The 20,570-nt window shown below is 58.4% G+C and overlaps 1 protein-coding gene across 3 annotated transcripts; it reads right to left on the reverse strand.

Moving 5' to 3' along the window:
• Positions 1-652: 652 nt before the first annotated feature.
• Positions 653-19,877, reverse strand: COL2A1 (collagen type II alpha 1 chain). Of its 3 annotated transcripts, XM_015850384.3 has the most exons (54): positions 19,743-19,877; positions 17,506-17,715; positions 15,739-15,755; positions 15,435-15,467; positions 15,270-15,302; positions 15,099-15,152; positions 14,895-14,996; positions 14,734-14,811; positions 14,088-14,132; positions 13,933-13,986; positions 13,759-13,812; positions 13,598-13,651; positions 13,444-13,497; positions 13,293-13,346; positions 13,154-13,198; positions 12,990-13,043; positions 12,856-12,900; positions 12,688-12,741; positions 12,501-12,599; positions 12,258-12,302; positions 11,700-11,798; positions 10,231-10,284; positions 9,720-9,827; positions 9,587-9,640; positions 9,398-9,496; positions 8,619-8,672; positions 8,438-8,536; positions 8,285-8,338; positions 8,108-8,161; positions 7,793-7,846; positions 7,662-7,715; positions 7,496-7,540; positions 7,131-7,229; positions 6,933-7,040; positions 6,804-6,857; positions 6,671-6,724; positions 6,535-6,588; positions 6,382-6,435; positions 6,185-6,292; positions 6,027-6,080; positions 5,858-5,911; positions 5,445-5,606; positions 5,246-5,353; positions 4,829-4,936; positions 4,613-4,666; positions 4,408-4,515; positions 4,093-4,146; positions 3,897-4,004; positions 3,713-3,766; positions 3,429-3,536; positions 3,061-3,349; positions 2,507-2,694; positions 1,402-1,644; positions 653-1,303 (listed from the first exon to the last, which is right to left on the reverse strand). In XM_015850384.3, exons 1-54 carry the CDS (start codon positions 19,831-19,833, stop codon positions 1,157-1,159), a joined length of 4,473 nt encoding a protein of 1,490 aa, XP_015705870.2. In that variant the 5' UTR covers positions 19,834-19,877; the 3' UTR covers positions 653-1,156. The 3 variants fall into 3 exon arrangements, with proteins under 3 accessions (XP_015705870.2, XP_015705871.2, XP_085390285.1); XM_015850385.3 differs by lacking the exon at positions 17,506-17,715; XM_085534159.1 differs by lacking the exons at positions 13,154-13,198; positions 13,293-13,346; positions 13,444-13,497; ... (1 more) ...; positions 13,759-13,812; positions 13,933-13,986 and having other exon boundaries at positions 12,990-13,032; positions 14,113-14,132.
• Between the last annotated feature and the right edge of the window lie 693 nt (positions 19,878-20,570).

Genomic DNA, 20,570 nt, shown 5'->3' on the forward strand with positions numbered 1-20,570 from the left:
GAAAACCCTTCTTAATCCTCCAATCCTTTTTAATGAATTTCTTCTGCCAACTTTTTCTTGCAGCTCCCAACCCTGGAAAGCTGCCTCAGGTGCTTCGGCTGCAGCATTGCCAGCACTTAAAACTGAGAGCAGGGCCCCAAAGTAGCCTTTATTTAAAGGGGGTTTTTAATCCTTTCAAGTCATAATTTCTCTTAATGAAGGGCTGCTATCAGCTGGTGCAAAAGGCTGGCCCTGTAACAGCAGTGTTGAAGTGAAGCCTGTGGGCCAGCAGATCTCATGGGGTCACCGGGCTAATTTTCTTGAAGCAATTAAACTACTGGGGTTTTCCCTCTAATTAACAAGCTGCTTAAGCGCAGCATTTACAGATGTTGTGCTTTAATAAAGCTTAAAGGCAGAGCTGCTTTATTACAAGGGTGGGTGTGCGCCCTGCAGCCCTGAACCCTTCCATTGTCAGTTCTAACCCTAAATGCTATTTGTGGGTGCACAGAAGGGGCCAAAGGGGTCTGATATCAGTTGTGGTTTACATATCTCTATCCCTTTCCATATCTCAAACCCATGAAGCTGAGATTTGACCCCTTAAAGTGGAGCGCAGGGAAGGGGCTGGACTTGATGTCCACAATAGGAGGGAACCAAGAAGGACAAACACAACCGCTTTTACTTTCCACCAAAAGTATTGTGTTCTTTTTTTTTTGTTGTTTTTATATCAACTGATGTTAAAAAATACAGACTCGTTTTACAAGAATAGCACCATTTCTGTTGTATGATACATTAGCACTCCTGCTGGTGATAACGCGGGGAGGGGAGGGGATTCGCGATACCTGCGTTTGCCAGCTCCCTTTATGGGGAGGGGGCTTCAGACCTGCCAGATCGATTCCCACCCTCCGCCCGACCTCACAAAATAGGCCTTCCAGGAAGGCAATAAATAAATAAGCCCGTGGTTTTATGTCTCAGTCTGCCCAGTGACAGCGCTGGAGGGTCCCAAAGGGGAGCGCGGGATCGTGCCATCCGTTCAGTGCAGAAGTTGTGATGGGAAACGTTCGGGTCCTCAGGGGTGGGATTGGTTGGATTTTATGGTATTGGGCTGGATTCCTTTTTCTCTTTAAAAAACAACATCAAACAAACAAACAAACAAACACACAAATAAAACAAACTCTTTTTACAAGAAGCAGACTGGGCCAATATCCACGCCAAACTCCTGATCGGCTCCGCCAATGTCCATAGGTGCAATATCTACAATGGGCAGGCGCGAGGTCTTCTGCGACCGGTACTCGATGACCGTCTTGCCCCATTTGCCAGTGTGTTTCTGGGGAGAAAAGGAGGGCAGGGATGTCGTCAGCAGCTCCAGCCCCACAACTTCAACCCCACCTCCCCATCTACACCTTTCTTTTGCATGCAACCTACCGTGCAGCCGTCCTCCAAGACGCTGTAGGTGAACCTGCTGTTGCCCTCAGCTCTGATCTCCACGTCATTGGATCCCTGGATGAGGATGGCTTTCTTCAGGTTGCCCGTCTCCTCGTCCATGTAGGCGATGCTGTTCTTGCAGTGGTAGGTGACGTTCTGGGAGCCCTCAGTGGACAGGAGACGCAGGAAGGTCATCTGGATGCTGGCAGTGTTGGGGGACAGGTTCTCATCGCCGTAGCTAAACTGGAGGGAAGAGGTGAGGAGTTAAAGCCTGTGGGCATCACAACCACCTTACTCTCAGGAGCTTTTTGGGAAGGCTTCCATGCTTCTGGTTCCTGGATGGCTGAAAAAATCACAGAGTGGTTTGGATTGGAAGGGTCTTTAAAGATCATAACACCAACAGAATCGCAGAATAGCTGCGTTAGAAGGGACCTTAAAGACCACAGAACCATGGAATGGCTGGGTTGGAAGGGTCCTTAAAGATCACAGAACCGTGGAATGGTTGGTTTGGAAGGATCCTTAAAGATCACAGAACCATGGAATGGCTGGGTTGGAAGGGTCCTTAAAGATCACAGAACCATGGAATGGCTGAGTTGGAAGGATCCTTAAAGATCACAGAACCACGGAATGGTTGGGTTGGAAGGGTCCTTAAAGATCACAGAACCATGGAATGGCTGGGTTGGAAGGGTCCTTAATGCCCACCCATGGGCTGGTTGCCCCCTGTACATCACATTACCCAGGATCTGACCCAAAACCCAAACCTGATGTCTGAGAGCACTGTCCCAACACTCCCTGAGCTCCGTCATCTTGGGGCTGTGCTGTGCCCAACACCCTCTGGTGCAGAACTTTTTCCTAGCACCACTGTAGGGCCATAAGGGGCTGTAGGGCCATGAGGCCTCCCCACATCCTCATCTTTTCCAGGCCAAACAAACAGAGGGAGCTCAGTTGCTCCAACCCATCCTTTTCCTTTGATTTGTGGAGCTAAACTGACCCAACTCTACACCTTCAAAATATCCCTAAAACTTCATTGAAATCCATCACTGTAACTACAAGGAAGGATCCAGGTGGGATCAGTCCTTCAAAAGGACACCAGGGGGACACTTACGTGGAAACCACCATTGATGGTCTCTGCAAACCAGACGTGCTTCTTGTCTTTTGTCTTGCTGGTCCACCAGTTCTTCTTGGGGATGCTGCTGGGGGTTGGGTAGACGCAGGTCTCGCCGGTCTCCATGTTGCAGAAGACTTTGATGGCATCCAAGGTGCAGCCCTGGTTCGGGTCAATCCAGTAATCGCCTGCAGTGGGGAGGACAAACAGAATGCTCATGGGGTCAGGGAGGTCTAGGAGTCATTAAGATTGGAAAAGACCTCAATGATCACCACATCTAAATGTCCACCCATCTCCACCATGCCCATGATAGAAGCACAGAGTCATTAAGATTGGAGAAGACCTCTAAGACAGACCCAACTGCTGCCTCATCCCCACTAGGCCATGTTCCCATCTTCCACCTCCTTGGGCAGCCCATTCTGGTTCTCAACCACTTTTTTGGAGAAGGAATCTTTCCTAACACCCAACCTGACTGCAGATTGGTACAAGGATGCTGCGGATACTCTTCTTTGAGGAAGAAGGGAGGCCAGGAGAGTCAGGCATGGAACTCTTACCGCTCTTCCATTCGGGATGGCACAGCTTGATGTCACGGCAGGTCCTGGCCGGGTTCTTCTTGGAACCCTCAGGGCTGCGGATGCTCTCAATCTGGTTGTTGAGGGATTTGAGTGTGGCGTCCACCTCCACGTCGTGCTGCCGCAGCCCTCCGGCCGCCTCATCTGCCCTCATGTAGCGGATGGGGTCGGGACCCTTCTCTGTTTGACCCAGACCAGCAAAAGCAGACATGTCGATGCCAGTGCCTGGGGGGCCGGGAGGACCGGGAGGACCGGGGTTTCCAGGAGGACCCTATGGGAGAAAGAAGTGATGCTGATGGGCTGCTCTGGGAGCTGGACCCCATTCCCTGCCTCCCCACACCAGGACTCACCGCAGGGCCGGGTTCACCACTCCGTCCGCGGGGACCGGGAGGACCAATGGGGCCAGGCATGCCATTGGAGCCATCTTTGCCAGAGGGGCCAACAGGACCGGGGGGACCCTAAGAGAGAGCCCCAAAATGGGGGGAAAAGGCATTGTGAGGCCTCAGGGCAGGGAAGGAGATGGAGAGCCATTAACTCGTGGTACTAATGAGCAATCAGGAGTGAACAGAGGCTGCAGGTGCCCAGGGAGGGCAGTGCTGCTCCTTCCCCTTTCAACACCACTGTCAGGACTTACTCTGGGACCGGAGGGACCAGCGGGACCAGCAGCACCTTGATCTCCAGAAGGACCCTAAGGAGGAAGCCGGGGTGGTCACAGCTCTGTAGTCAGCACGTTAACCTTGGCAGAGCCTTGGTGGCCACAGAGACCCCAAAGGAGCCGCATCCTATGGGGGGGCTCAGCGCTCCCCAAACCAACTTACGGGTGGTCCGGGCAGACCCTGCAGACCGGTGAAGCCGCGGTGGCCCTTCAGTCCTCTCTCTCCAGCCTCTCCTGTTTCACCTTTGTCACCACGAGGCCCTTGGGGACCCTGAAGTGGGGACAGGGCCGTGTCGGGCTCAGGGTGGCAGACCCCTGCCTGGCACATGGGATGTGCTGATGTGCTCAGCACCACTCACCGGCATTCCTCGAGCTCCAGCAGGACCAGAGGGACCCATGGGCCCCTGTGCACCCTGTGGGGAGAAAAAAGGACATCAAAAAGTGCCAGGGACCAGAAACACCACCTTGAAGTCATGAATTTGGGATTTCAGGGGTGTCTGAAACAGCTCCATGCTCTGCACCCCACTCCAGAACCAACAGCTGTTGGTGCCACACAGCATCTTTAAATGCTCTCAGCTGGAGCACTGGTGCAAGGAACAAACCTTGAGGGGAACCCCTGCAGATTTTCAGCCATAATGAGACCCTAAACCCTAAACCCTCGCTCCGCCACTCACCGCCTCGCCTCTGTCTCCTTGTTTTCCAGTGGGACCAACAGGGCCGGGAGCGCCAGGGGCTCCAGGAGCACCGGGGGCACCCACAGGTCCGGTCTCACCACGTTCACCCTGTGAGCAGATGGAGCAGAGGTCAGATCTGTGCAAAACCCTCCAGCCTTTGGCATGGGGACAGTGAGAGTCAATGGGGAGCACACGGCAAGCTCACCTTCACACCAGCTGCACCATCCCTGCCTGGGGGTCCATCAGCACCGGGGCTGCCCTATGAGGAAAACAGGACGTTATAACCCTGGGGTGGAGCAGGATTTGTGCAAAATCTCCTTTCAGTGCTGGAGAAAAGACACCAGGGAGCTCCAGGAGCCAAGTTGTGCCATGGGGTTGGTGATGCCTGATGTTAATGTGATGCTGTTTGGGTTTTGCTTACCTCACGCCCGGGTTCTCCAGCGGGACCTGTCAGCCCAGGGGGGCCCACAGGGCCAGGGGGACCTCGGTCACCTGCAGAGCCAGGTGCTCCTTGCTTGCCAGGTTCTCCCTGCAAGAGGGGAAAAAAGTGCATGAATGGGAGAGACCCCAGTGCAGCCCCTTCCCTGTTTTTTATGGCTCCCAGACCCCTCTGCAACAAATAACCACTGATGGTTTTCCTGCCCCGGCTTTAAGCCTTGCACCAGCGGCAAGGTGGGGAAAAGGAGCTTTGCAAAACCCCAAACCACCTGGAAATGGTATTCCCACAGGCTGCAAAAAGGGGCTGGAGACCCCTGAGATGGGTTCCAGAGCATCACAGCCCCCCCACATTTCCACACCCTATAGGATTCAATGCACCAAATGAGAGTGACCCACTCACCGATGGACCTGGCAGCCCAGGGAAGCCTCTCTCACCACGCTGTCCTGGGAGACCCACGATACCACGTTGTCCTGCCAGACCTTGAGGGCCGGGGGGGCCGTCGGGACCCTGCATGGAGGCAGAGAGGGGGATCAGACCCAGAACAACAGCACCGTGCAGCCAGGGGGTGCACAGAGGAAGGAGACCCCAAAATCCTCACCGCGGGGCCGTCATCGCCGGGTGCACCCTTCTCGCCAGGGGGGCCAGCGGGGCCTTGGAGGCCAGGGTCACCAGCACGGCCAGGGGGGCCAGCATCACCACGAACACCCTTGGGGCCATCTTTGCCAGCAGCGCCAGGAGGTCCGGGGGGGCCTGGGTTACCCTAATGGGAAAGAAAGAAAACCAGAAGTGACCAATCTTCATCACCCACATCCCAGTGCTGCTTGGTTGAGGAGTTAGGACCTTAGAAAAGTCCTTTTCTATCATTGGAAAGGCCAAAAGCCAACATCAGAGACACGAGCAGGAAAGCCCCAAATGTCCATGTAGGGACACAGTGCTCCCTCCAGCACACAGAACAGGGAAGCAGCACCCAAACCCCAGGTGGGGGCAACCCCAGAACCTCCCCAGACTCACATTAGGGCCAGGTGGTCCCACACGTCCAGCAGCTCCAGGAAATCCTGTGGCTCCCTGCGGAGGGAATGAGGAAATCAGAGAAGAGATGGAGAGGAGAAACATGGCTCAGACACAGCTCAGCCCCACAGCTGCTCCTTCCCCATCCCACAGCCCACACCCCAGTACTCACAGGGGGACCCTGAGCCCCGCGAGCTCCTTTGGGACCAGTGACACCAGTTGGACCCTGGAAAGAAGAACAGGTTACAAATATGAATGGGAGCTGCAGTGTGCCTGCACTGGGGCCGTGATGTCCTGAATTTTGGGGTCTGCCCCATTTTGGGGCTGTACCTGGGGTCCAGGAGCGCCAGAGGGACCTTGGGGACCAGGAGCACCAGCATCACCCTTCTGCCCGGGCTCTCCCTGCTCGCCTTTGGCACCGGGTTGTCCATCGGCGCCCTGATGGGGACAGCAGCCACCATGAGTGGGGTGAGGATGTGGGGTGAGGACGTGAGTGTGTGACGGGGGCTTTGGGGTCAAACACTCACCGGGGGACCAGCAAATCCAGCAGGACCAGGAGGACCAGTCTCACCACGCTCACCCTAATGGGGAGAGAAGGGGGAGGCTGATAAATAAGGGAGTTAATGGGGGGCTTAGGGTGATGGTTAGGGGCACCCAGGGGCTGCAGACATTGTGCTTACAGGGGCACCACGGGCACCGGCAGCACCAGATGGACCAGGAGGGCCAGATTCACCCTGGAAAAGAAAGGATGGAGAGGTGGAGGCACTGCGGTCATTCCATGGGGCGCACTGTGGGGGGCTGTGATGCTGCTCTCACCTTCTCACCGTTGGGACCAGCGGGACCAGGGGGACCAATGGGACCCGTCAGACCCTACAGGAGAGAGAGAGATGAGGACGTGGTCCCTGTGAGCATCCTCTGCCAGCCCACCCCATGGCCATGTCCCACTTACACGTGCGCCGTCCTTGCCTGGAGCTCCCTCGGGTCCTTTCTCCCCAACATCTCCCTGTGGGATGGGATGAACGTGAGCCGAGCTGAGACCTGATGTCACTCAGGACACTTATGGGATGCATCACCTTACCCGGTCACCCTTGGGGCCAGCAATGCCAGCTGCTCCTCTCTCACCAGGCATTCCCTGCAGCCCTGGAGGACCTTGGGCGCCATTGGGGCCGGCTGGACCGGTTGCACCCTAAAAGCAGAACAGGGATGCGGTCACTGGGGCTCCGATGGCATCACGGGTCTGTGGTGGTGGCAGTGCCACACACCCTCTGTCACCCACCTTGGGTCCGTCAGTGCCGGGTGTTCCAGGCAGCCCACGGGGACCCTGCAGCCCTTGGGCACCAGGAGAGCCACGTTCACCAGGGAATCCACGTTCGCCCTGTGGTGGGGGAGGACAGTTAGAGAGAAGCCCCCTGAGGCTGCGGTGAGGGACACTATGGCATTGTCCACAGTACAGAGGGCAGCTCATCCATCCCAGTTGGGATTGGGGTGAACTGGGAGGAGAGGGGACACCGAGCCACTGGAACTGTGGGGTTCTGATGGCTTTGGTGGGGGTGGTTGGATTCTGCTCCCCCCTGGGCCCCCAAAACCTTCCATGAGACAGGAGGAGTCCTGTCCCCAAGAGGGGGGACAAGCAATACTCACTCTGGGACCAACAAGACCGGGGGCACCAGCTTCTCCGGGAATACCCTGCAGAGAGGAGCGAAGAGCCAAGAGTCAGCACTGGGGGGGTCAGCACTAGGGGGTCAGCATTGGGGGGGGACAGAGAGGGCTAAGCCCCTACTCACAGCCCAGGGATGAATGGGCTCACCTGGTCTCCGGGTTTGCCGCCCTCCCCAGGGGGACCTGGTGGTCCAGGCAGTCCCTGTTTGGGGACAAGAAGTGGCATTAGGGGGGTGTCCACCTGCATCACCCCAATCCCCGCCATGTGTCCCCACTTACCTGGAAGCCAGAAGGACCGGGGGCTCCTTGCTCTCCTCTCTCACCCACAGGACCCTAAAGGAAGGACAGCAGTGACAGCTCTGAGACATCCCCTCCTTTGCAGCCCCTCACCCACCCCAAGATTATGGACAAAATCCATATCACACCGGGCTGAGGCAGCTGGGACACAAAATCCCCACACTCCATCACTGGGGGTTTTGCCCACCCCTTATCCCCAACATGCCTGGGGTGTTTTTCCACCCAGATCCGGGGGCTACAGCCCCCAACCCCATATTTCAACCATCTGGCCCCAAAAGGAGAAGCAGTGACACTCACAGCGGGTCCAGGGGGGCCGGCAGCTCCTGTTTCCCCATCCTTGCCAGGAAGACCCTACAGAGGAGAAATCCCCAGCACTCAGCCCTGTGCCTCAGTTCCCCCATCCACACACAGGGCACAGTGCAAGGGAACCCCACAAGGTGATGTGATGGGGTCAGAGTGGCAGAAGGAGCTCACCCGCAGCCCTGGGGCACCAGGCAGTCCTTTCTCTCCGGCTTTTCCAGGCTCACCCTACAGGGAGGACAGAGGATGGGATCACACAGAGGATGGGATCACACCTGCACTGAGCTTAGCAGCTCCGTTTTGGGGCAGAAAATGGTCAATACTCACATTAGCACCTTTAGGACCTGGGAAACCCATCACACCGGGCTGCCCACGAGCACCCTGAGGGCCGGGGGGGCCGGGGCGGCCATCCTCTCCAGGAGCACCCTATATGGGGAGAGGGACATCAGCGTGGATCACAACAGCCACCCCCAACAGTCCTTCCCCCACCCCACGGAGCATCACTTACAGTTGGACCAACTTTGCCTTGAGGTCCCGCATCACCGGGGCGACCGGTGAGACCCTGCGGGGGAAGGAAGCAATGGGGGCTGCAGTGAGTGGCCCCCAGTTGGGAGGGGGACACACAAGGAGCCCTTTTCCTGCCCAGCTCCAGGGCTGAAATGGGGCTGGGATGAGGGCACAGGGGACCGCATGCCCCTAAAGAGCATCTTTATAAACCCCATGGAGCATCTTTGGTAACCCCAAAAGCAACTGAACTCATCCCAAATGCATCCTAACTCATCCCACAGAGAACCTTAATTAGTACCAAAGAGCACTTTCACCCCAAATGCACTGTGAGAAACTCCACCTGCACCATCACTACCCCTAAGTGCATCTTAGCTGATGCCAAAGTGCATCCTGATTAGAGTCAAAAGCAACAGAGCCAACCCCAAAGAGCAGCTTCATGACAAAGCACATCTTGGCTAAAACCAAAAGAATCAACCTCAGAAGAATCAACCCCAAAAGAATCAATCAACCCCAAAAGCTCATTAACAAACCCCAAATGTTCTGTAACAAACCTCAAACATCCCCTAACCAACCCCAAATGCTCCTGAATCAACACAAACGCTCCTTAACAAACCCCAAACACCCCTTCACCAAAACCCCCTGTACTGCCCCCAAACCCCACCTTGCTGACCTCACACTCAGCAGCCCCCACCACCACCCCACACCCCTCTGCCCCACCTGAACCCACCCAGCACCCCCACATCCACTATAGGGAGGATGCTGTTCCCCCCCAGCTCTCACCCTTGCTCCAGGCAGCCCGGGCTCTCCAGGACGTCCGGGGTCACCGGTGGCACCTTTGGGACCAGCGAGACCAGCGGGGCCACGTTCACCTGGAGCACCCTGTGTGGGGCAGGAGGGGGGCACAGGTTGGGGAGGGACCCAGGGAGCTGGCACTCCCTATAGGACCACCCCATAACCCCGATGTCCCACCTTGGGTCCGGCCAGCCCGTCCTGCCCGGGGAATCCACGATTGCCAGGAGCGCCCTATGGAGGAAGAAGAGGGGCAAAGTCAGGGCTGTTTGCTGGGTTTTTCTCAAGGTGGGGGGCAGCCCCCTGCACACACCCTCTCTCCGGGGGGGCCCACAGGGCCAGCAGCACCAGGTTCACCACGAGCTCCTCTCTTGCCTTCCTCACCAGCCGGCCCGGGGGCACCTTGGGGTCCTGCGGGGCCCTGAGGAAGAGGAGGAAAAGGGGTCAGAGCAGCAAACCAGGACGGGTTGGGGGTTGGGGTTCAGCTCCCCCCTCCCCAATAAACCACCCCCCATCTCTGGGGGTCCACACGGCGCTGCATGTCACGACGGCGCCGGGGCTCAGCGGCCCCCACAGCGGGAAGCGGCCCCACGCATTGAGGTTGGTTAATGAAGCGATGGGGGAATGTCCCCGGCCCCGGGGCTGAGGGGGGGCACAGCGCGGCCCTAACACAGAGTCTATTGTTCCCCCTCCACCCCCCGCTGCAGGAGGGGGGACGCTGCCCCTCGAGGGGCCTCGTTAGGGGAAGAGGTTCGTTAGAGACACGGCCCCGCAGCGGGGTCCTCCCGGATGGAGGGGGCTGGATGAGCCCCCCCATAACTCACCGTCTCACCCTTCGGTCCCTGCTCACCCTTGAAGCCTGCGATGCCGGGTTCGCCCTGGGGGAAGAGAGGGCGGTGGGCAATGGGCTCTCAGTGCCACCATCACAGACAGCATCCCAGCCCCAGCCCTGTTCCCATCTCAATTCCTACTCCCATTCCTGGCCTCATTCCCATCCAATCCATCCCCATTTCTACCCCCCATTTCATCCAATCCCCATTTCTATCCCTATTCCATCCCCATTTCTATCCCTATTCCATCCCCATTTCTATCCCTATTCCATCCCACCCCCATTTCTATCCCTATTCCATCCCATCCCCACTTCTATCCCTATTCCATCATATCCCCACTTCTATCCCTATTCCATCATATCCCCACTTCTATCCCTATTCCATCCCATCCCCATTTCTATCCCTATTCCATCCCATCCCCACTTCTATCCCTATTCCATCATATCCCCATTTCTATCCCTATTCCATCCCATCCCCATTTCTATCCCTATTCCATCCCATCCCCATTTCTATCCTTATTCCATCCCATCCCACCCCCATTTCTATCCCTATTCCATCCCACCCCCATTTCTATCCCTATTCCATCCCATCCCCATTTCTATCCCTATTCCATCTCCATCTCTCCAGCACTTTTCCTGCCCCTACCCCTATCTTCACCCTATCTGCATCCTTGTCCCTATCCCTATCCCCAGCAAATCCCTGTCCCCATGCTTTCTCCATCCCCGTCTCCATTCCTTCTCTGTCCCCACACTGTCACTGCCCCCCATCCCCTTTCCTGCTCCCATCTCTATTCCCACTCCGTCACTGTTCCCAATTCATCCCCATCTGTATCTCTGTCTCCATTCCTTTTCCTCTCACTCCTGTCTCCATCTGCTCCCAGCTGTGTCCCCATCCCCATCTCAATCCCTAACCATGGCTGCCCCTTCTTAATCTCCATCTTATCCTTCAGCCCCATGCCCTTTCCCATCCCACATTTTCCATATCCTCAACCCTATCCTCCCCCCTATCACCATCTGTGTCCCCCACCCTCTCCTCATCCTCGTCCTCATCCTCATCCTCATCCTCATCCTCATCCTCATCCTCATCCTCATCCTCATCCTCATCCTCATCCTCATCCTCATCCTCATCCTCCTTCCTGTCCCTATACCTACCCACGTGCCCATCCCATCCCCATTCCATCCCACTCCAATCTCGTCACCCACCCTATTTCCACCCCACCCCATCCCATCCCCATTGGCCCCTTTGGGGACCTGATGAGGGTCTCCTGGGAGTGACCATGGGGCACATGGGGAGGGGACAGAGAGTGACCCACAGCGGGGTCCTACATGGGGGCGTGTCCTGCGGCACGGTGGGAGGGGCCTATGACAAGGTGGGCGGTGCTATTTCAATTGTGGGCGGGGTCTCCGGGCAGTGGGCGGGGTCATAGCCGCGGTCCCCATGTGGGGTCTCATGGGGTCTCTTACCATCTGTCCTTTGGGTCCCAGTGGTCCGGTGGCACCTTGGGGTCCGGGGGGGCCTCGTGGGCCGGGGAATCCTGGAGCTCCTGCAATGCCTGGGGCACCCTGCAGGCAGACAGCAGTCATCAGAGGGGGCACAGCATGGCCCCATGGCCCCCAGTGTACCCATGTCCCTCAGCATCCCACAGCACTCTGCCCATGACTCCATGGCCCCCAGTACCCCCAGTACTCCCAGTACCCCCATCATCCCACCCATCCCCCATCATCCCTCAGCCCTCATCATCTCCCCATGGCCCCCAACGTGTCACAGTGACACCCACAACCCCTCAATGTCCCCACATCCCACAATACATTACACACCCCCCAGCAACTTCCCACCCTCACAGCCCCCCAAACACCTTCAGTGTTCCCAGCATCTCCCCCATATCCCCCATAACCCCCAGCATCCTCCAACCCTCCCCCATCTCCCAGCACAGTTGATTCCCAGCATCCACACATGCCCCACCAGCTTCACCCCAAAGGTTCTGGGACCCCTCCCCACTTCCCACCCTGGTCCATACTCACCGCTGAGCCCTTGGCACCGGGGATGCCATCAGTCCCTGGGTTGCCCTAAAGAAGAACAGTGAGATATCTCTCACCCTGTGCCTCTGTTTCCCCATCCCCAAGCACAGGATAAACCCCCCTGCTGCTCAGATTCAACCTCCCTCCCACTCCCCACCATGTCCCCAACCCCACAGCTCCTGAGCCAAGGCAGATGCCACAAGGATGGGACATGCCATGGATGTGATATGCAGTTGGGACACTTACAGGTGCGCCAGCAGGGCCAGGAGAGCCGGGGGTACCAGATTCGCCGCGGGGTCCTTGGGCACCCTCGGGACCCCTTGCACCAGTGGGGCCAGCTTCACCCTGGGGGGAGAGAAGTGGGGTGAGATGGGGCATCACGCCTCAGTTTCCCACCCCCAATCCTCCCCACGTCCCTTGGTTCACCCCTTACCTTTGAACCAGGGGCTCCAGGGAAGCCGGGGGCTCCAGCAGGGCCGACGGGTCCCTGGGGGGGACAGGAGAGTGTGGGGGGGCTGCTCAGGCTGGGGGGGCTCCCAGAGAACCCCTATGGGGCTCAGCAGAATGTTGGGGTGCAGGGTCAAAGCAGCCCTATACTTACAGGGGGTCCAGCAGGGCCGGGGAGACCATCATTGCCACGAGCACCCTGGGGGGAGACAGCAGTCATGGGAGGGGTCACAGCACCCTGATACCCCCCCACACAGCCCTGTGCTATAGGGCCACTGTCACACTCACCGCAGCACCAGAGGGGCCGGGACGTCCTCGCTCTCCAGGCAGCCCACGGGGTCCCTGTGGGGGTGGAGGGGGCACAGTGTTGGGTCAGGCTCAGTGCAGAGGTTATGGGGTCCATCCTCCCATTCTGTGCCTCAGTTTCCCCTATGCCCACCCCTTGCACTCACCATGGGGCCAGGGGAGCCGTTCTCACCCGGTGAACCAGATTCACCCTATATGGAAAAAAGAGTCAAGAAAGGATGAGCCCCGGGTTGAGGTACACAGCCCCACATCCCCACAGCATGGAGGTGGTTGCCCCCCACTCACCTTGGCTCCAGGTGCCCCCGCCTCTCCTTTGGCACCGTCCAAACCGGGGTAGCCCTGGTTTTGGGGAAAGGAGAGAGGTCAGAACAATGTCATGGGGGGGCATAGTAGGATATAAGTGATGGGGGGACAGTGTGGGGTGGGGGGCACTCACTCTGTGTCCTTTCACTCCAGGGAGACCAGGAGTCCCAGGGAAGCCACGAGCGCCCTGTGGGGAGAAATAGGGTTAGGGTGAACTTGAGGTGGGAAGGGGAGAAAAAGGGTTGGGGGCAGCGATGGGGGCAGCTTTCAGTCCAGTGCTGCCTCACCTGGGGGCCGGGGGGGCCACGTTCACCAGATTTGCCAGGTTTGCCTGCCTCACCCTGCAGGGAAATAATGGGGTTTTAATGGAGAGGAAGCAGCGCTCAAAATGGGAGCATCAGTGTACCGAGCTGCCCATGCTCAGCACTGCTGGTACGGGGGGACTCACATCATCACCGGGTTTCCCAGGTGGTCCTGGAGGTCCCCGGGGACCCATTGGGCCCTATGAGGGACAAAGAGACAGAGGTGAGGTCAAGGGGGGATGGGGGGGCAGGAGGCATGTCCCCAAGTTGAGGAGGGACACAAAGGGGGGCAGAAGTGGGGACAAGGAGGGGACACTCACAGCAGTGCCGGGTTCGCCGGGTTCACCGGGGCTGCCTTGAAATCCTTGAGGACCCTAAAGTGGGGAGAGGGCATAGAGGGTGGCATTGGGGGGGGGGGGGTGTGGGACACCCAACCAGAGCCCCCCCCAGAGCCCAAGGGGCTGCAGGTACTTACAGGTGCACCAGTGGGGCCAGGGGGGCCACGGGGTCCCATGGGGCCCTGTAAGGAGAGAGATGAGGGACAGTGTCACTATGGGGGAGGGGAAGAGGTGGCTGTCACCACCATCATCCCCCCCCACCCAAAACAGAGGGTGCTCCCCCCCGAGTGGTGGTGATGTTGCAGGTCTTCCATGTCCCACAGTGGGGCTGCGGGGATGAGACACCCCCTGTGTCCCACTATAGGGATGAGACCCCCAGGGTTGTGTTGTTGGGTTGTGGGCTTATTTGGGTTGGGGGGAAGCAAAGTGGTCATCACCATCAGCACCTCCCCCCCAAAAAAAAACAGAGGGTGCCCCCTGAAAACACTGGTGATGGTACAGGGTCCCTTATGGGACACCCAGGTGCGGGTTTGGGGTGTTTTATAGGTGAGATGGGGGGGGGTGGCTGTCAGCACCATCACACCCCAGACTGCAAAAACAGAGGGTACCCCTCCCCAGAATGGTGGCTGTGCTGTGGGGTCACCCATTGCCCCACAATGGGGCTGCGGAGTTGAGGTCCTGAGTGTGGGTTTGGGTTTGAGATTTTTGGGGGAGAGGGGTTTGAGTTGTGGAGGGAGTCCTGGTTTTGGGGTGGTAGGGGGTTTGGGGAGGGGGAGGCTTTACCATGGGTCCCTGCATGACGCCCATCTGTGCTCCACCCGCCTTCTCATCGAAGCCGCCCGCCATCTGTGCCGCGAAGTTCTGCAAACAGAAAAGTGCTCAGCCCTAAAACGGCCATTTTTCAGCCCAAAATGCTCCCCCCCCCTCCACCCCATAATACTCACTCCACTAAGTCCAGGGGGGCCAGCAGGTCCGGGGGGCCCAGGGGGGCCAGGGTTCCCAGGGGTGCCGGGTTCTCCATCCCTTCCACGGGGGCCAGGAGCACCCTATGGGGGGGACACAGCACTGTTGTACCCCAAAACACTCTGTGTTGATGGGGGGGGGGGGGAACTTTGTGCCCCTTCCCCCACTTCTGGGGGTGCACTCACCTTCTCCCCCTTCTCACCACGGTCCCCTCGCTGTCCCTGCTCTCCTGCTGGGCCCTAAAGAGGTGAGGGGGGGTCAGCTCTCCCCAGCACCACCCCCCCCCCCCTTAAAAAGCTCCCACCCCCTCCCACAAATATTCCAGCAATGTGGTGCCTGGAGACACGAGCTCCCACCTGTGGTCCTGGAGGCCCTCGGGGTCCTACAACCTGTATGGGGAGGGGGGGTGGAATAATGGGAGGGTGAGAGGAAGGCACATGGATACAGACCCCCATGGTAACAATCCCCCCCAACACCCCATTTTGGGACCCCCGCCCCCCTGCCCGCTCTCCATCACTTACATCTTTAATATCTCCGGGTTCTCCCTTCTGACCCTGCAAAGCAAAGATGGGGGTGAGAGAAAGTGGGGCTGCCCCTCTTGTGCCCACCCCCATATTTCTGACCCCCCCCACCCCCCCAAGAAGTGACTAACCCCCCCCACATGAACTGAATCACCCCTCCCAGGAAGGGACAAACCCAAATCCCCACACACATATCCAAGCCCCCACCCCTTTCATACCTCTCCCCCCCCCCTCTTAATAAAGTGAAAACCCCCTGAATTGGGGATTATGTTGGAAATGAGGTGGGAGGGGGGAACAGCCTCACCTTGGGGCCAGGTTTTCCTGTTGGGAAGGGAAAGAAACAATGAGAAATTAGAACAAGGATTGGGGGTGGGGGGGCTGATTGAACTGGGAGGCACTGGGGGGGTGAGTTTGGGGTCCCCCAAGAAGCGAAGCACGCTGAAGCGGAGCCACACGCTTAGGGCTGCGGAGGGGGGGGATGCTCAACCCTTCAGCCCTCCATGGCTGGGGGCAGGAAAGGGTTAAAAAAAGGCAACTTTGGGGGCTTTGGGGTGGTTGAAATTGGGGGGTGAGGGTTGGGGTGATGTGGGAAAACTGAGGTCAGCGCCTCTTCCCCATCACTTGGGGATTGGGAAATGGGGTTTGGGTGAATAATGGGAGATTTAGGGCGGCCATAACAATGTGGGGAGGAGAAACAAACCCAAATCCAAGCAGGGGCTGTGACCCCCCCCGTGGGGTAGTGCAAAACTGGGGGGGGGTGCACTGAGAATGAATAAAATGGGCAGAAAATGGTCACAACTGGGGGGAAAAGAGGACAAAAAGGAGGGGAAAAGTGCAAAAGGGGGAACAAAAAAAGTGGGAGAAGGGGGAAAAAAGGCAAAAATTAAGGGGGGGGGGGATAAAAAGAGGTAAGAAGGCCAATAAAGGGGTAAATAGGGACTAAAAAGAGGTAAATTAAGGTAAAAAATAGTGGGGTGGGGAGTGTGGGGGCAGAAATGGATTAAAAGGCAGCAAAGAAAGAAGCAAAAAGGGAATAAAATGGCCAAGAAGGTCAAAATGGGGCAAAAAAATCAACAATAAAAGGGAAAATAAAGCAAAAAGGGGTGGAGGGGAAGGCCAAAATGTAGGAAAAGAGGAGAAAAGGGGGGGAAAGGGGGCAAAAAAAGGGCTGAAAATTGCTAAAATAGGAGAATAATGGGCAAATGGAGACAAAAAGGGGCAATAAGTGGGGAAAGGGGAAACAAGGCACAAGAGGGGCTCCAAAATGGCAATAAAAAGAAGCAAAAATGGCCAAGTGTGGCCTAAAAGTTAAATAAAGGGGAAAAAGTCCCAAGAAGGCCCCAAAAGGGCCAAAAAATGACAATAAGGGCAAAAAAAGGGGAGAGGACACAGGAGAAAAGGGGGTAAGGAAGGGGGAATAACGAGGCTAAAAGAAGGAAGAAGTGAGAATAAAGGGCCAATAAAGGCAAATAAGGGGCAAGAAAGGGAAAAGGGGGCAATAAAAGTCCCATGAGGAGCCCAAAATGGCAAAAAAAAAGTGACAAATGGAGGCAAAAATTGGGCAAAAATGGGAAAAGAGGGAATTAAAGACCCCAAAGGGGCAAATAGTGCCAAGAATGGGGGAAAGAGTGTCTAAAAAAGGTAATAGAAGGATGAAGAGGGGTCAAAAAAGGGGGCAAATAAGGGCAAAAAAAGAAGGTGGGGGGGAAATGGAGGAGAAAGGGGGCAATAAAAAGGACTCCAATAAGGCAAAATAGGGCAAATAGAGGCAAAAATGGGTAATAAAAGGCCAAAAGGGGCCCCTAAAAAGGCAGGAGGGGGCCAAAAGAAGTGGAAAAGCAGCTCTCTGGGGGTGAGAGGAGATCCCGGGGGGGGTTCCCTATGGGGAGGGGGGGGCCCTATTAGGGAGGAGGGTCCCAAGTTGCCTTTTCCCCGCCGTCCCCATGGATCAGCCCCCATCCATGGGGCAAGAAGCGCACGGTAATTTATTTATCGGTGCAGGGATTTGGGGAGGGGGGGGGGGGTAATTAAAGTGATTATTGGAGGGGGGGGGGGCTCATAAATAAATTACGGGCGGCGGCGGGCGGCTCAGCGGAGCAGACGGGGCAGCACTCTCCGAAGGGGATTTCGGGGTTGGGACAATCCCGAGGCTCCTCGCAGATGATCTCGTCGCACAGAACGGTTCCCGTATCGCACACGCAGATCCGGCACGGCTCCGGTTTCCAAACGTCTTTGTCGCTGTAAATCTGCCCGTCCTGCACGCAGCCCCCGGAGGCCTCCGCTGCGGGGGTGATGGGGTGGGGAAAGGGGGGGAAGGAGTGGGGAGGGGGGGGGCACGGCATCACCCCCGCACCGTGGTGGCATGGGGAACCCCCCACCCTCCCCCTCCCCGAGCCCACCCTCCTTCCCCTCCCGGTTCGCCTTCCCCGTGCGCAATGAATGGAGCGATTCATGGGATGGAGTGAAACGCGGGTATTTGGCAGCGAAGGGGGGAGGTGGATGTGATGGGCTGGATGTGATGCCCCCCATCCCATCCAGAGGAGGAGGAGGAGGAGGAGGAAGGCTCCCCAAGCAGCGAGGCGGTGCGCAGCGGGGTGTGAGGGGTGGGGATGGGGGGGGATAAGTGAGGAGACCTCCCCCCGGAGTGTCCCAACCCCGGAGACACTCGGTGTCACTGCGCATCACGGGGACAATCAGCGCTTTTAGACGGGATTGAACCTGGTGGGGGGGATAACGGGGAGGGGGGGGCAGTTCCCAGTACTCCTAGGGAGCCCAGAGGGGACATGGGGTCTGCGGGGTGTCCCCAAGAAGTGTTCAAAGGTCCCAAAATCTCAGGTGGTGCCCCGGGGTCCCCAGTTGTGCCTCAGATCCCCAAGTGTTGTCCCCGAGGTGTCTCCACTGTCCCCACATTGAGCCTCAGCATCCCCAGGTGATCCCCTGATGTCCCCAAAAGAGGCCCCAGGAACCACATGAGGGGCCCCAACGACTCCACGTTGTTCCTTGGGGACCCCATGAAGTGTCCCCAGAATATGTCCCAGCGACCCCAAAAGGGGCCTTGAAGTCCCCATGTGGTGCCTTGGGGTCCCCAAGAAGTGTCCCTAACTGGGGTCCCCCACAGGCGGCTCAAAGTCACTGTGTTGTGTCCCCCTTGGGGATCCCCCATCATGCTACACCCCAAGGTCCCAAAGGCATCCCCGTGTGCTCAGGGTGTACCCCAGGCTCCCTGGGATGTGTCCCCACCACAAGGTACCCCTGTATGGCCAGAAGCCGTCCCTGTGACCCCCCCCAGGAGGTGTCCCTGTGCCTCAGGGATGTGTCCCGGTGTCCCCACAAAGTGCTGCAGTGTCCCCAGAGCCCCCCCGGGGTGGCCAGGAGGGGCCCAAAGGCTGGACCCCATGTCCACAGTGGGACCCCATGTCATATCCCCAGCTGTCCCCCACTGCCCCACACCACAGCTCTCTGTCCCCACACTGCACCCCACTGTCCCATCTGTACACTATGGTCCCCATGCTGCCCAAACCCCATTCCCAGGCTGTCCCGCCCCCCCATCCCACACAATCTCCCCCTGTCCTTACACAGCCTGCACTGTCCCTCGCTGTCCTCACCCCACCCCCGTCACATCACCCCACTTCGTCTCAATGTGTCCCCCCCCTCCCCACACTGTCCCCCCTTTGTCCCCATACATTCCCCTTCAGCCCCGCACCGTTCCCTGCTGTGTCTCCCCCTCACCACCCTCACACTGTCCCCATTTATCCCACACTGTCCCCACGTACCCCACAGCTCCCCCCACTTCCCTCCATTATCCTCACCCTTTCCCACCTGTCCCCCCCATCCTCACACAGTCCCCACACATCCCACACTGTCCCCCCCCTTCCTGCTGTTCCCCCACTATCTCTATACAGTCCCACCTGCCCCCCCCACGCCGTCCCCATCACTTTCCCCACTTATCCCAAACTTTCCCCACACATCCCTCACTGTCCCCCCCACCCCACACATTCCCTCTGCCCCACACCGTCCCCCCCCATCCTCACTCTTTACCCCATTTCCCCCCCCATCCTCACACTCTCCATCACTTTCCCCACATACCCCTACGCCGCCCCCCCATCTCACGTCCTCCTTCCCCTTTTTCCCCCCACAACCTCCCTCAACGCCACGCTGTCCCCCCCCCCCACACACACACAACTTCCACTCTCCCCCCATCCCGCACCCCCACCGCACCGCAGGGATCCCGCAGCTCCGCGTCCCGTCGGGGTGGAGCGGGGTTGGGGTGGGGGGTTGGATCTGGGGGGGGCGGCGGGTGGTACTCACGGAGGTCGCGGTCCTGCGCGGCTGCGGCGGCCGTGAGGAGGAGGAGGAGGAGGAGGATCGCGGCGGAGCGGGGCGGGCGGCGGCCGTGCATGGCGGGCGGCGGAGCCCCTCTCACCGTCCGTCGGGCCGAGCAGTGCCGCACCGCCCCGACGCCGCGTATATGTCCCGGCGCGGCCCCCCGGGCTCTGTAACCCGAGCCGGGACGGCCCCCCCGACCCTCCTCCGGGACGGCACCGGCGGGTAGAGAGGGAGGGAGGGAGGGAGAGGGGAGGTGTAGAGGGGGGGGGGTCAGGGTGAGTGCCCCCCCCCCGCAAACACATGCCCGCACGCACACACGGACACGGCCGTGCTCACGGTGATCCGTTGATGTTCCCCAGTCTCATCCCATCGGGAGGGATGGGGGGCAGGGGGCTGAGACCCTCTCCCACCACATTCCAGAGCTCCAGGGAAGTTGAGACCCCCTCAGTCATGTTCCAAGCTCGGGGTCCCACTGGGCTGAGATCCCCACCCCCCCCATCACACCCTGGGATTCTCGAGGAGTTGAGATCCCCCCCCATCTCATCCCATCCTGGGTGTCCCAGAGGGCTGAGACCCCGCCAGTGCCACCCTCGGGGTCTCAGGGTGCTCAGCTGCCCCCTCACTCAACCCCCATCACATCACATCCTGTGGATCCCGAGGGGCTGAGATCCATCCCTCCATCCCATGCCGTTCCGGGGGGGCCTAAGGGGCTGCGATTTCCCAGTCCCACCCCATCACATCCTGAGGGTCCCAAAGGGATGAAGTTCCCCCCCCTTCGTTTCATCACACCTTGGGGGCTCTTACGGAGCT

Source organism: Coturnix japonica, unplaced genomic scaffold (assembly GCF_054131305.1).
Source record: "Coturnix japonica strain WE unplaced genomic scaffold, WE-NBRP24 Scf078, whole genome shotgun sequence".
NCBI classification, from domain to species: Eukaryota; Metazoa; Chordata; class Aves; order Galliformes; family Phasianidae; genus Coturnix; species Coturnix japonica.